Source organism: Callithrix jacchus, chromosome 9 (assembly GCF_049354715.1).
Source record: "Callithrix jacchus isolate 240 chromosome 9, calJac240_pri, whole genome shotgun sequence".
NCBI classification, from domain to species: domain Eukaryota; kingdom Metazoa; phylum Chordata; class Mammalia; order Primates; family Cebidae; genus Callithrix; species Callithrix jacchus.
Genome location: NC_133510.1, coordinates 36367551 through 36383631, shown reverse-complemented (window position 1 = coordinate 36383631; position 16081 = coordinate 36367551). Strand labels below are relative to the sequence as shown.

Here is a 16081-nt window from a genome sequence, read left to right as displayed (position 1 = left end):
CAGCTATTCGGGAGGTTGAGGCAGGAGAATCACTTGAACCTGGGAGGCAGAGGTTGTAGTGAGCTGAGATCATACCATTACATTCCAGCTTGGGTGGCAGAGTGAGCCTCTATCTCCAAAAAATAAAAAGAAAAAAGGAAAAGAAACAAATACAATAAGATATGTATTAGCATCCAATTACAGAACTCTGTAGTCACTCCTCTAGCCACCCTGCTGTTTTTCCTACTGTCACTGAATTATTACCTACAAGATAAACATTATCCAAAATGTCGTTCACACTAGCCATCAATAATGCAAACATCTACAATCATGACTTTGTTAAGAGAAATAGATCATGCAGGGAGTGGCAACAGGATCACACTTTGTGATAGTTCCCTCTTTCCAGAGTGGCTATCAGCATAAGCAATGGTTATACTGAAACTCTACTAGATGTGTCTCAACATGCTTCAAGAACCTAAAGAGGAAAACAAAGCAATGGCTTTTGTCTTTTCCTGACAGCATGAATGTAACTACCACAATGATTTTGTCTCCTAAGAAACTCAAAACAATATGCAAAGTCCAGAAGCCAGGCATGCCCTTTTACACAATGTTTACCCACATGGTTGGACCATCAAGATGAGTATTAGAGTTAGAAGGTCTGGCTCTCTCTAATCAGCCTTGGTTAATAATTTCCACACAGAAGGGTCATGATGATATAGGAGCAAATGCTGGGGGGGTGATTAATGGGAGGAAAGCAGACACGACATATTCTGAAACTGCCTTTGCAAAAATTGTATCAGTGAGAAAAGTATGACAGTGAGGGAGATCTAACCTAATCCACTCCATCTTGCCTTTAATCTCTAAACTGCCCTTGTTCCTTCCTGGGCATAGGCTGAGCTAACTACAGGAGGAATTTAATTTATAGTTTAAAGAATTTTGAAAAGATGATAACAGCCTTTTCCTGAAAGAAACCTTCTTCTTCCCTGAGGATGAGCACACCTTTGTAAAACTAAAAATTAGCCACAGGATTAGAAATATTGATTTAAGAGTCATGCAGCCAGAGGCCACAAGATTCCTAACCTCTCCAACTGCTCCTATGGATAAGATCATTATTGTAAAACCTAAGATTGGTATTTGAGATATTTTTCAGACCCTGCATTCTAATGCAGCAGCCGGTACCACACAGACTGATAATCTGGCTCAACTAGTTCTATAATCCCAACCCAGGAACAGAAGACAACAAGAAGAACCCACTTAGACCACCTATGATTTCAACCTCCACTCCCAACTCCCTTAGCCCCCACATTTGTCAAATTATACTTTAAAAAACTGTAGTCGCTGAATTTCTAAAGACTAATTTAATAAAACTCCACTCTGCTATTTAGCTGGCTCTGTTTGCATTAAACTTTTTCTCTACTGCAATTCCTCTCTTGATAAATCAGCTCTATCTGGGTAGCAGGCAAAAGGAATCCATTGGGTGGTTACAACTCTGATGCTATTGGCATCGCAGAAATTTAGAAATGCCATTACTTTTGTGCAGGCACAAATGTCAGTTTTGTAATGAAGATAATAAAAAAATTTTAATACACAAAAATCTGCTCTAAAATATTTTCTTCCTTATAATGAAGCTTTATGCTAACTAAATCACAAGGAGTTCTCCAATCAAAATACCACTAGGTGGCATGGTATTAAAGTTAATTCTTAATATAATCTAGAAAAATTATCCTTTTAAAAAAGTCATTACTATAAAAATTTTATTATAATTTCCAACATTAATAAAATGACTGTCACAAAATGTTATCAAAAGGCTCTTTGAAGGTCTTCACCCATGAAATAACTTAATATTAAATTTTGGGCCAGGTGCAGTGACTGGTGCCTGTAAACCCAGCACTTTGGAAGGCTGAGGTGAGTGAATGCCACGAGCCCAGAAGTTTGAGACCAGCCTGGGCAATGTGGCAAAACCCCATCTCTACAAAAAATGCAAAAATTATCTGGGTGTGGTAATGCTTGCCTGTGGTCCCAGCTACTAGGGAGGCTGAAGTGGGAGGATCAATTGAGCCCATGAGGTCAAGGCTGCAGTGAGCCGTGATCACACCACTGTACTCCAGCCTGGGTGACAAAGAGAGACCTTGTTTAAAAAAAAATAAAAGATATAAATAAATACATAAATAATTTGATTTTGGCAGTATATTGTTAAATGTAGAAATAATTTTTCAATGATTTGCAAGTATATATATATAATTTTCTGCACATAAAAATTTTAGTACAACTAAATTTATATACATGAAGATAATCAGTAATATTAAAAAAAGAAAAATGCCTATAGTGTGAGATCAGAGATTCAGTACATTACTAATAACTGTTCTATAATTTTCATTTCTCAGTTCAGTGTCTGAAGGATTTCCTTATGGGTATTACATATTACAAAAGAAAAAAGACAATAGAAAAGCTCTGATATATTCTCAGCACAAAGCCTTAATCTTACAAGTCCACAGTTGATAGAAATGCCTTCTTTTGCCCTCTCGCCTGTAGCTCCAGTACGCTTCAGTCTCTCCGATCCTGCGAGATCAACAAAATGGAACTTTGCAGTCAGGGTTTCAAATTCATTCATCTGTGCTGATTCAGAAATAATTTTGTTATCAGTTGCATTGTCCTGAAATTAAGAAAAATAATTGAAAATATTTTATTAATGTAATATTAAATATTCTCCAAACCTATCTTGCATTCATCCCACGTAGACATATAGACACAACCAAAGAAACAGACATAAGGCCAAATAAATAATAAATTCAAAAATGTCTGCTGGCAATTAGAAATTTAAAGTCAGAAAAAAGCTAAATGGTCAGAACTCAACTATTATCAACTGAGGCTATGCTTCTGCGCTAATGAAGGGAAACCTCTAGCATATAATCCACAAAAGTAAAGGGTCTCAGTTGATGACATCAAACACCATATGGCCACAGTATGCTTTTTGGCTTTTCAGACATATATACAATTTTTTATTTCAAGATCTTACATGGCTGACCGGCTTCAACTTAAATAGGATCAGAAGAGGAAATTAGAAAAAAGAATGACTAAATGAACTGAATTTGGCTGAAATACATTCTCACAGGAGTCATGTGGTTTAGGGAGGTAAAAATTAAAAGTTTAAGAAATTAGAAGTAATAACTCACAGCATCTATTTGGGGACACACTCTGGTTTGACACACATGAATGGTAAAAATGGCATGTGAACGAGAGCTCTGAACATTCATCTGGGTACTGGCAGTTGTCCGGGATAAAGCACCCAGCTTCAAACACTGCATCATCTGGTAAGGGAGAAGAAACAAAGGACTTTACTTAAACAATTATTTAAACAAGATGCTATACAATCCAAAGTCTGAGGTAATGGCCAAAAACCCACCATATTAAGGGATATAAAATATGTAGATTTTCACATTATTAGTTTAGTTACAGGCACTTTTTGAGATGAACTTCTCAGTATAATAGCGTATTATTTTTTAAATAGAAGAAAACACTGAGATTCCATTGTTTACCACTTGCTGACATTTGCAGTTTCCATTCCAAAACTGTTACAGTAGAACACTTTGGTACAAACTGAGCAATAACTCGAATTATTCAGGCTCTTCTCTATCTTTCCTTAAGTTTTTTTGTTTTTTTTTTTTGTATTTTTTCTTAACAATCTCCCTTTAGGAGCCATGATACAGTTCTACATAGGTTAAAGAAAAAAGTACAAAAGAATTGTGGTCTCATCCTTTACCATCAATTGTTTGACCCTCTTTCTCTAGCTGTGATTGAAAACTCTTCATAAATTGCCTTAGATTCTTTTGACACTATGACAAATAAGCTTACTTTATTATAACCTTGAGATTTTTACACTAATACCCTGATTTTTAAAAATAGAGAAATAAGACAAGATTTTAATTCCATGTCATGCTTCAGGATACAAATTTCCTATCTTGATCTCAAGCAGACTATCAGCAAAGTTGGCTATTTAAATAAAGCCAACTGTGCTCTGTTTTAACTACAACGTAAATATTACCTCTGATTCTGTATTCACAGTACGTGTTGTAACGCCCACAGTATAAATTCCTCCAGTTGAATCTTCATGAATTCTTATATTTGATTTTTTATTTTTTGCATCAATATCACGAGTGGTATCAAATAAGTCAAGGACCTCTTCATTATAGAGCTATCAAAAAGAAACATTAGAAATCTAATTTTAGCAGAAATTGTCTGGGTAGTTGTCATAATAACACATCACACAATGTTTTCCTTCACACAATTTTTTAAAGTTCTTTAAAATTACACATATTTTTTTCAAAATAACACATGAAAATGAATGAGGCAATTATTATAACATTTATAAGTAAATGCCAGATTTATTTACCACAGTAAGAACAATAAGTGACTTAATCATGACTAATGGGTTGAGGACTAGCTAAAATGATCTACTAATCTTTTGCAAGAGATAATCAAATATTTACAAATACAGGCAAACCCTAGAAACATGTGCCAAAAGCAGACAAATCTTAAGGTTCAGAATATTTGAAAAATTTTTACTAATTGAGCTAAAAACATATTTCCTATTGCCCTGAAACCTTTCTTATCACATCGAAAGATTAACACTTAGCATGTTCGCAAGGTCAGCAACAATATTAGTGTTTCTGTATCAAGAGTGGCTGAAAAAAACCCAGATAACTCCTTAGAAGAGGATATACACATCTATTTTTCTATCAGTATGTTTTAAAGTTACAATACCTATCAACATTTTGGAGGGTGAAAGGGAAGACAGAATAAGTTTCTTTTCTTCTTCTACCACCTTTTACTTTCTTTAGAAATACATAGTTACGTTCTCTTCGGTTTTTACTAAATAAGAATATCCATTAAAACCAGCATTTTAATATCCATTAAAAAAACTTATACTAATTTTTCTATTTTGTGCTAAATAATGCTGAGTAAAATGTTTCATCAATGACAAAAATGATTAGTTCATCGATTAGGTAATTTAGATTAAACACTCTTTGTACCAAGAACCCAGAATTATGCCACTGCCCACCTAAGTGCAATATTGCTCAAATCTTAGATGTGCTTAGTGTTATTTTCCTTCTATGAGACTAGATGGCCGAAATTAATCTAAACCCACCACAACCTTTGGATATTACATCAAAACATCTGTCTTCCTATGAAAGGATAACAATTTCTTCCACCAGATAAGCACTACAACCTCAGACCTATTATCTCTCACATATTTCCCCTACTTTAGTCATTAAGTTCCTACTACTTTGTAAACCTGTTTAAATTACAACAGTAATTGACCTTTATCTATTAATAAAAAGAAGGCTGGGATCACACTTATAATTCCAGCACTGTGGGAGGGTGAGGTGAAAGAATCGCTTGAGGCCAGGAGTTCCAGACCAACCCAGGCAACATGATGAAATCCCATCTCTGCTAAAATTACCAAAAGTTAGCCGGACGTGGTGGGGCACACCTGTAGTCCCAGCTACTCAGGAGGCTGAGGCACAAGAATCACTTGAACCCAGGAGGTGGAGGCTGCAGTGAGCCAAAATGGTGCCATTACACTCCAGCCTGGGTGACAGAGTGAGACTCTATCTCAAAAAAAAAAAAAAAGAGGTTCTTAAATAAACAATATTAATTGTTCTTTTACTCTATAGATACTGGTCAAGTGTTTATAATCTTAAACATCACTTCCTACAAGTAAGGAAAACTTATTTCTGTTATCTAATGTTAATTTACTCAAATAACATTTATTGAGTACTACATACAAGGCACTATACTAGAAGCCAACAGTATAAAATCATAAGCACTTATGGTCTATGAGAACAAAATTTAAAAGCAATTAATGCCAAATTGGATTATTACCTCTAAGAATTGGGCGTTGACTTTAAAATCTGGAGGAGGAAGCCCATTTTTAATTGCTATGTGTTTTTTTTCTTCAATACTCTTAAAAAGATGTTTAACAGCTCGAGAAATAATACCCTGTTCTTCCTCAACAATGTTAACATCAAATCCTGTTCCCATTGTGTATGTTTTACCAGCTCCAGTCTAAACAAAAGAACAGAGAAAGATTAGTGTTCAACCTTAACATAAACTTGAGAAACAAAAATGAAAGCCCAACTGAATTGACATTTCTGAAAAGTTACAACTCATACAAAAATAATATGGCACTTACTTGTCCATAAGCAAAAACTGTAGCATTGTATCCTTCAAAGCAACCTTCAATTAGTTTTTCTATGCATTGAGTGTAGATCTGCTCTTGCTGGGAGTCAATGTCAAATACATAGTCAAAAGTAAAAGCCTTATCTTTCCCTAGGAAGACCTGAGGCTCTCCTGGTGTGACAGATGTACAAATATGGCATCCTTCAATCTTCTCTTTGGCAAGCTGTGGTCTTATTCTGTGAGAAATAATCAGAAGAGAAAAAAATAAAATAAATGGCAAAAAAAAAAAACCTCAAAAAATAGGACTTAAAAATTCTTGGCAAAATCTTTTTAAAAACACTAATGTAATTACCTGCTGCTTATTCAGTTGAAAAGTATAAATAAATTGAATTATAATGAACAAATTCCAATATATGAGATGACTTACTTAATCCCAATGAGTTACTTAACGATTCCTCAAAATCATGAAGAAAAGTAAAATTTATCTTAAAATTACATACTTATCCAAGTGAATACTTCTAAACTCTGTAAGAGGTAGACATTCAATCCAATAAATTTTGCTACCAAAATGCTTCTTGATATTAATATTGTTTTAGATTTTTTCTCTTTATTTCCAGTGATAATACTATGGAAAAATAAAAAACAAGGACATCTATTTATCTTAATGTCTTGATGCCATTTACTCATCTCTTTTGCTAACACTTCACCAGTGGTTTCTGAACTTATGTGACCATTATTTTCTGTCAGTGTAACATGTTTAAGTATGTTATAATTCCCACAATATGTATGTATATCTATTCATTTATAAATAATATTCATGTTCTACTATATTGATTTGTCATATACTGAAATACTGTCATCTCTCAGTATCCATAAGGGATTGGTCCTATGGATATCAAAATCCACAGATGTTCAAGTCCCCAACATAAAATGATGTAGTACTCGCATCTAACTTACACACTTTCTCCCGCATATTTTAAATCACCTCCAGATCACCTATAATATCTAATACAATGTTAATGATATGTAAATAGTTGTCATACTGCATTGTTTAGAGAATAGTGATAAGATCACTTATAATACCTGATACAATGTTAATGATATGTAAATAGTTGTCATACTGCATTGTTTAGAGAATAGTGATAAGATCACCTATAATACCTAATACAATGTTAATGATATGTAAATAGTTGTTATACTACATTGTTTAGAGAATAGTGATACAGACATGTATCTGTACATGTCTAGTACAAATGCAACAATCCATTATTTTTTCTGAATATTTTCAATCCAGTCAGTTGAATCCATTGTTGTGGAACCCATCAACATGGAGGGTCAACCGTACATACAAAAGCAGAATTCTTAAAATAAATAAATTAAAAATAAATATTAGTGAAAGTTCTAATATCTTCTCTCCAAAATTTAGTAAATTTTTACGAGTTTGTCTTTCCTCCACTTGGAAGACCACTGCACTACACCCACCCCACAACCTCACTTGAATCCAACACCTTTCTGCTCTGTCTTCTCTCTCAAATTTCAAAACCGATTTTTCAAATAATAAAAGTAAATATGAAAATATGTTTATAACAGAACAACCCAAAATCTAGTCCTATTCTGTATGCTCTATAAACAGGACAGACCATCCTGGAATATATACTACTCACTGTACCTAAGTTTTTAAGAGATTCCCTACTTGCCATGGAGAAAGAGAAGCCGTTTAAGGAAGAAAGGCAAGACAACCACAGATGAAAAATATAAAATGAAGGCAGGCATGGTAACTCATGCTTATAATTCCAGGACTTTGAGAGGCCAAGGCAGGTGGATTGCTTGGGGTCAGGAATTTCAGACAAGCCTGGCCAACATGGTGAAACTCTGTCTCTGCTAAACATACAAAATTTAGCCCGACATGGTGATGTAGCCTGTAATCCCAGCTACTCAGGAAGCTGAGGCAGGAGAATCGCTTGAACCCAGAAGGTGAAGGTTGCAATGAGCTGAGATCATGGCATTGCACTCAAGCCTGGGCAACAGAGAGTAAGAATCCCTCTCAAAAAAAAAGAAAAGAAAAGAAAAATATAAAATGATCAACATAGGTCAAGGAACAGATTTTAAAGGAATCTGGTCTCATAGCCTTATTTTCTGAAATAATAATAAAAAAAAAAAAAACCTCAGGTCAATAGAGTTAAAACATGTTCATCTATTTATTAGAGATAAAGCCAAGGCTAGATCCCCTAACTTTAACTCTTTCCAATTCATCAAAATAAAAGTCAATAGGAAGAATAGGAATGACAATAGAGAGGATTGAATTTCTGCAAACATGGTTTTCTAAAATAGAATTTTGTATACCCACAAAATACATTTTGTGGACCGATCCAAGATGGCCAATCCCTAACATCTCGGGACTGCAGCTCTCAGTGAAGGCGCGGAGAACCAGACGATGCCACACTTTCAGACAAATTCTGGTCGCTCACGGAGCAGAAAATCCCCAGTGGAGGAATCACACGGGTCGCCAGCGCGACTTTCGTGGCTGGTGCAGCGGTTCCACCGGTACCTCGGCACCGCAGCTCTCGGAGCAGAGTAAACAGGTTCGGAGGACCCACAAGGGCCCCCAGCACGACACCAGAGCCTGGCGCAGTGGCTGTGATGGCACCTCGGCCCGGCAGCGCTCGGCGCAGAGTAAACGGGACCGGCTCCCCTTCTGACCCAGGTTTGGAGCCCCGGGAAGGCAGAGTCGCCTACTACGGAAACAAGAAGGAAGCCAGACAAGAGAATCCTGGGCAGAAAAGCACCATCAGTTTTAACACTGCTGCTCTGGCCCTGGGAACTAACAACCTGGACTCCCACTCAAGAGACCTAATCTGAAAGTTGGTAAATTCAAAGACCACAGGAAGATAAACTTACAATGACGGGAAGAAACCAGCTTAAAAAAGCTGAGAATACTCAAAGTCAGAACGCCTTTCCCTCTAAAGATGATCACAGTTCCACATCAACAATGGAACAAGGCTTGATGGAGAATGAGCACATCCCAATGCTAGAATATCGCTTCAGGGAATGGATAATAACAAACTTCAGTGAGTTAAAAGAACATGTTGTAGCCCAACGTAAAGAAACTAGGAACTTTGAAAAAAGGTTTGATGAAATCCTATTGAGAATAGACAAGTTAGAGAGGAGGATGAGTGAAATAATGGAACTGAAGAATACAATACAGGAACTCCGAGAAGTTTGCACAGGTTTAAACACTCGAATTGTTCAAGCAGAAGAAAGGGTATCAGAGGTCAAGGTCCAACTTAATGAAATAAAACGCGAAGAAAAGATTAGAGAAAAAAGGATAAAAAGGAATGAGCAAAGTCTACAAGAAATGTGGGACTATGTGAAAAGACCAAATCTACGTTTGATAGGTGTACCTGAATGCGACAGAGAGAATGAATCCAAGATGGAAAATACCCTTCAGGAAATTATTCAGGAAAATTTTCCTAAACTAGCAAAGCAGGTCAATATTCAACCCCAGGTAATACAGAGAACACCACAAAGATATTCCTCAAGAAGAGCAACCCCAAGGCACATAATAGTTAGATTCACTAGGGCTGAAACGAAGGAGAAAATACTAAGGGCAGCCAGAGAGAAAGGTCAGGTTACGCACAAAGGCAAGCCAATCAGACTTATAGCAGATCTCTCAGCAGAAACTCTACAAGCCACAAGAGAGTGGGGGCCAATATTCAACATCCTCAAAGAACAGAACCTTCAGCCCAGAATTTCATATCCAGCCAAACTAAGCTTCACAACTGAAGGAAAAATAAAATCTTTTATGAACAAGCAAGAACTCAGAGATTTTATTACCACCAGGCCTGCTTTACAAGAGCTTCTGAAAGAAGCATTATACACAGAAAGAAACAACCAGTATCAGCCCTTCTAAAAATATACCAAAAAGTAAAGAGCACCAACATAAAGAAGAATTTACACCAACGAATGGATAAAACAGCCAGTTAACATCAAATGGTAGTAACCCTAAATTTAAATCGACTAAATCCCCCAATCAAAAGACACAGCCAAAACCCAACGGCATGTTACATCCAGACCTGTTTCACATGCAAGGATACACAAAGACTCAAAACAAAGGGATGGAGAAAGATTTACCAACCAAATGGAGAGCAAAAATAAATAAATAAATAAAAAGCAGGAGTTGCAATTCTCGTATCGGCTAAAATAGATTTTAAAGCAACAAAGATATAGTGGTAAAAGGATCAATGCAACAACAAGAGCTAACAATCCTAACACCCAGATAGATACATAGAGACTTAGACACAATGAGACAGAAAATTAATAAGGATATCAAAGACTCTAACTCAGATCCGGAACAAGTAAACTTAATAATTATTTATAGAGCTCTCCACTTCAAATACACAAAATAAACATTCTAGTAAATACCACATCACATGTACTCATAGGTTTAAATGAAACATTGATTGGCCATTATTAATACCCATTTTTTTTAAGAATAAAGCAATATTTCCGCTCACTCTCCCTCTTTCTCTTCCTCTTTCTTCCTCTCCTTTACTCATTTTTTTCTTCTTTCCTTCACTCAAAAAAAAAGAAATCAACTTGTAAACCTCTAGATCCAGGTCAGCAATGTCTCTCTCATTGCTTGAATTCCTTCCTTCCCTTCCCTCCCTCCCTCCCTGCTTCCTTCCTTCCTTCATCCCTCCCTTCCTCAATTAAAAAAAAAATACGTTTTGTGAATAATATATGTTAAGTAAAGAATATGCAATTATTTTTTCTCCCCTATGATATTGTATTTTTCTTTAATAAAGTCTTCAGCGTTGTTGTTTGCTGTAATGGAACGTACTAATCAGTGTGGAGCTATCCAGGTAATGAGGCAAGAGCAATGGAGTGGCCAGCAGGAAACCAGAGTTTTACTACTTGTCATTTCATATGTATCATGTGGTCTTCTCTCAGAGCACCAATTTCCTCAACTGTAGAGGAAAACTATAATTTCCAAGATTCCTTTTAGATCTAACACTATTTAACTGTAGGATATTGCATTAAAGAAAAGGGAATGATGGAAATAATATTTGTGCACTGTAATACATATTAAATGATATTATAACAAATAAAACAAAGAATTTCTCATAATTTCTTGTAGCTATGCACACAGACTATAAAAACAGCCCATGGTAGTAGCAGCTTTGGGTTTCTGGTTCCACATATTCTAGATGAGTGCTGTTTCTCTAAATTAATAATTTTTTTTTCCAAAGTCCTCTTCTCCTACCTCACTTCATTTAGTTATCTGAAGGAAACCACAGCAAAAACCCCAGTCCTCTTTAGGAAAAATCACCATCTTGATAGTTGCCATGCCAGAATTGGGAGAATCAAAAATAACATCAATTTGATGTCACTTCCTCCCTCTTCCCTATTCCACCTATCTAATTTAAGGGCTATTACTTCTATCTGAAATACTTCAGCCCACCAAGTTATTTTGTTCCCCATCAACACCACCCTAATAAAGGCATCATTAACTCTTACTTAGAATATTGCAAAAGTCTTCTAACCAGTCTTCCTGTGTCAACCTGTTCCACATACTGTAATATCCGTAACTTGTAAAACAGGAAGTCAGTCAGCTCACTACTCTGCAAAAAACCCTTGAGTCCATCTCTAAATCCCTCTGTTTTGCCATGCTCCATCTTTGCATTAAAGGATTTTCGTTTGGTAGCAGTGGCGATGGTTTATTTTAAGCAGTTTCACTACCAGCTATGCTCTCTCCTGTTTCTATGCCTCTAACTACATTATTCCTCTTTCCTAGACACGCTTCTTCACCCTTCCAATTCCCAGTTCCTTAACCTGCCTGAACATATCTCTTTTGATATCACTTCTTTCAGAAGCTCACATAAACTTTGCATTTGAACATAAAGTTCTGTCTGCACTCAGGCTGTTCTCTCTCCTGAAAGCCACCTCATTAACTCCAGATCTCTGCTTTTTCTGCCAGCTTTATGGCTGCTATACTACTCTGTGAAGTTTAACAAATCCTATGTAATAAAAAAGATAAAAATAAACATAACTCTCTAATGAAAACAAGTACTGGGCTACTACTTAATATCTGTGTGCTATTAATTTTAGGAAAGTAATTATAACCATAGGCTAACTCATTAAACTTCAACATAAAAAAGAAAAACCAGGTGCCATTTGAATTGCAGATATGATAGCCAATTTTAGAATGGTAATGTCACTCAGAATGTCTTTAACTTACTCTCCCAACCTCTACTCATCTGGTTATTATTCTTGCTAATGACAAGATAGATGTCATGGGTGATGCATAATTTCATCCATTTGCATGGATGGAGCAGAGAGAGTGGTTTTAAAAGCCAACAAGAAGGTGGAAGCTTTTCTCCTGGTTCCAAGCAGTGGCAATTTTCCAGCAGGTCTGAGAAAGTCACATCTAGGAGGGAATGGCATCCCACACATGTAGATTAATTGGCAGCTGACTATACGTCAAAGACTAAGGATATGTTCACTTTTTAAATTCCTTTTCAAAAATTCGTATTTTTAAATCTCTAAATCCCTAAATTAATACTCAAGTCAAGAATTCTCATATGAACACCCAACGCATGCCAGTTCATCTGCTTTATAATTGATGAGTTTGAAACCTAGCTACAAACATCAATTTCAAAACATTTACTTGAGGCTATAATACAGACAAAATATGCCTAACCTTCTGTAAAAGACAAAATTGTAAATATAATATTTACAACTTTGGATATTTTGAAATATCTTCTTTCTCAATAGTTTTATGTAAAAAAATAAGACCATTAAACACACGCATCTAATCTCAACACTAAGAAATCATCAGTATTAACGTTTGGATTAACTTATGTTAATCAAACTGATTGACACTAAGAAATAACAAAGCCAAGTAGATTTTTTTTAAATGTATTATTCTACAACTAGATGTATTTAAAACTGCTTTTTAAAGAAAAACAATTATGGACAAAAGCTGAATTCTTATTTCTCCATTAGCAAATGATTCTTTGAAGACAAAGAATATATCTTATTTATTCCTAAAACAAAGAAATCCACAAATGTTTACTGACTTACTCCTATAAACTATACTAGGTAAGAAAATAGTATATTAATGCATGATATATGATAATTACAATAATATAATATCACTGTACTTTGTCACTAGGAACTTGTTCTTGAACAAGCATTTAACCATGTTACATCTCCATTTTCTAATCTATAAGATAGGGAACTTCGCTTTACCAATTCCAAGTTTAAGTCTATTTTAATTAATGCTTAAAGAAAAATAAACCAAAGTTTCCCTACACTGGCCTTTAAAAGGTTGAAATAAACTACTTTTTCCCCTGCCATACACTATCCACCAGTACTTCTGCTGTTTGTTCCTTATTTCTTCATTATTCCTATTGTATAACAAATGTTGCTGTGGACATAGGGCAAGGAACTACTTCATTTATAAAAACATTATCATGAACTCGTTGTGGAAGTAATTAGTGAAGATTAGGGGAGATTCTGAGACTAAATTCAGGAAACGTCTTAAAAGTGAGCCCTGATTTCTGTTCTTTGCCTTTGTATAACCAAAACTGGTTTTACTAATTGAATGTATTTAAATGGCCAAGAGGACATATTTTGAGATATCCTAAATAAAACTAAAATTTTAAAATAAAATATTTTGGGGGAAAGGCTTGCTACCTTTTCAACTAGAGTTTTAGTCATGAAATTTAGCAAAACTGAGTTTATACATTAATTCTGTCACATACTGCTATTAAGAGGCCATTGACCACAACCTTAGAGTTCCTGCACATTCTTGCTGGGTATGCCAAGAACGCAAGACCCTGACAGCTCTTTTCATGAGTCATGTCTCAAGGTTGTGTTTGCAACAAGCAAACTTTAAGGATAAGGTAATGTCTTCATGACAGAGCTGGCTTGTTTCTACTTACTATAGCAGTGGTTAATCCATAAGCTCAATGTTTCTCAATGCCCACCTGCTTGCACAGCACTCATTATCAATCCATTGGTGTATCAGCACTGCCCCAATGGATTGAGAGGGAATGGAGAACCAGGTCAAATCAACATGAAGCTCATATTGCTGATTGTGACATAAGTAATAAAAGTCCTTATTCTCTAATGAGGAGTTTTGTATCTTCTGCCACTATTTATGATACAGTAATGGATTAGCTTGCTAGCTTGTAAATAGAGTGAAATCTCAGTCCTTTTGCAGATCTTAACACATACCAGCTGTGACCTTTGGCAAGTCACTCTCTCAGCCTCGATTTCCTTATCCACAAAATATCTATTAAATAGTGTAATATTATTGCCATATCTACATGATCGCATCTTGAACAAATGAGATATGTGACAATTATAATATGTAGCTATAAAGTGTTGTTACACCACCACCTGAAAATTCTCCAAGTCAGTTCCATCATGAGGCACGCTAACATCTCAACTTGGGACTTCCAACATGTTAAAGAATACATGACTTACACTTTGGCTCCCCAAACTATTGCTATATTTTTTAAATTACCCTTTGGATACCTTGAGTCCCAAAGAAAATTAAATATAGACCCCCTATGTCATGAATAGAAATGTAATATAACAATGAACATTACTGCATACATGTATGCATATACATACAGATATATATACATATATTGCTATGCAAAGACAATAAATCTGCATATCTTTATACCTTCATTTATAAAAAGTTATAATCCCCAAATTAGCCTTTTCATAGTAATAAATAATCAGGTCCCAACCATCCCTCTACTTTTTTCAGTATAGGAGACAATAGAAAACAAAATAAGAATTTTTATTATTTTAACATTATTATCATTGTTTTCTATAGACATATAACCAGTAAGGAAATTTTGTTGAGGAAGGAATAGAACTAAGGTCCTGAGTAATGGTTCTGTTTAAAGCAGGGGATTAAATTATTATGGTACAATTTGTCCTTATGCTTAATTAAATTGAATTAAATTCAACTAGAATGTTGACAAATAACTAATCTGATTTGTAGCTACTGAAGGAATGCTGACCAAAGGAAAATAAGTAAGTTCATGCTATTACTATTTTACAACTTCCTATAACATGTGTGCAGAAATTTATTTTTTTTTCAAAATTACAAGACTAGCACCAACATCACTCATAATCTAAGTCCAAGGATGCAAACAATTGAGCTTAAATTTTTAAATGCATGTGGTTTTTGTAGTACTTTTCTGATTCTCTTACACTCCCACCCCTTGTATTCCTCTGTTCCCCACTTTATTAAAAACATCACAAGGGATAAGCCTTTCTTTTTTTTTTTTTTTTTTTTTTTTAGAGACGGAGTTTCGCTCTTGTTACCCAGGCTGGAGTGCAATGGCGCGACCTTGGCTCACTGCAACCTCCGCCTCCTGGGTTCAGGCAATTCTCCTGCCTCAGCCTCCTGAGTAGCTGGGATTACAGGCACGCACCACCGTGCCCAGCTAATTTTTTGTATTTTTAATAGAGACGGGGTTTCACCATGTTGACCAGGATGGTCTCGATCTCTTGGCCTCGTGATCCACCCGCCTCGGCCTCCCAAAGTGCTGGGATTATAGGCTTGAGCCACCGCGCCCGGCCGGGATAAGCCTTTCTTTTGCTCATTTACTGGTCATTTCTTCCTACAAATAGAAGAGGAATAACATAAAACATGTCTTCCTTTTTGCCACTAGCCATTGCTGATTTGTTGTCCAGTTAGAAAGTACTATTGTCCTTAATCAGTGGTTTCATAGATATGACAAATTTTTCCATTACCTAAATGTCTTTCTATTACCTAAATGTCCTCTTTTGCTTGAGTTATTCTGATCTCATCCCCACAAGATTGTGGTAGTTCTCCAGTTTACTTAATAATCTGACCTGATTCCCACTTTGTGTAGTTCTTTTACTTGCACGT

The 16081-nt window shown here is 35.6% G+C and overlaps 1 protein-coding gene across 26 annotated transcripts in view; it reads right to left on the bottom strand.

Moving 5' to 3' along the window:
- The window catches only part of KIF21A (kinesin family member 21A), a 153342-nt gene that overhangs the window by 69009 nt on the left and 68252 nt on the right, over positions 1 to 16081 (bottom strand). For all 26 annotated transcript variants that reach the window (XM_078338926.1, XM_078338927.1, XM_035255832.3 and 23 more), the window contains 5 exons: positions 6173 to 6395; positions 5863 to 6045; positions 4022 to 4171; positions 3153 to 3287; positions 2465 to 2632 (listed from right to left, as the gene is read on the bottom strand). In XM_078338926.1, coding sequence (XP_078195052.1) covers positions 2465 to 2632; positions 3153 to 3287; positions 4022 to 4171; positions 5863 to 6021 — 612 coding nt within the window. In that variant the 5' untranslated portion in view covers positions 6022 to 6045; positions 6173 to 6395. The remainder of the gene's footprint in view (positions 1 to 2464; positions 2633 to 3152; positions 3288 to 4021; positions 4172 to 5862; positions 6046 to 6172; positions 6396 to 16081) is intronic.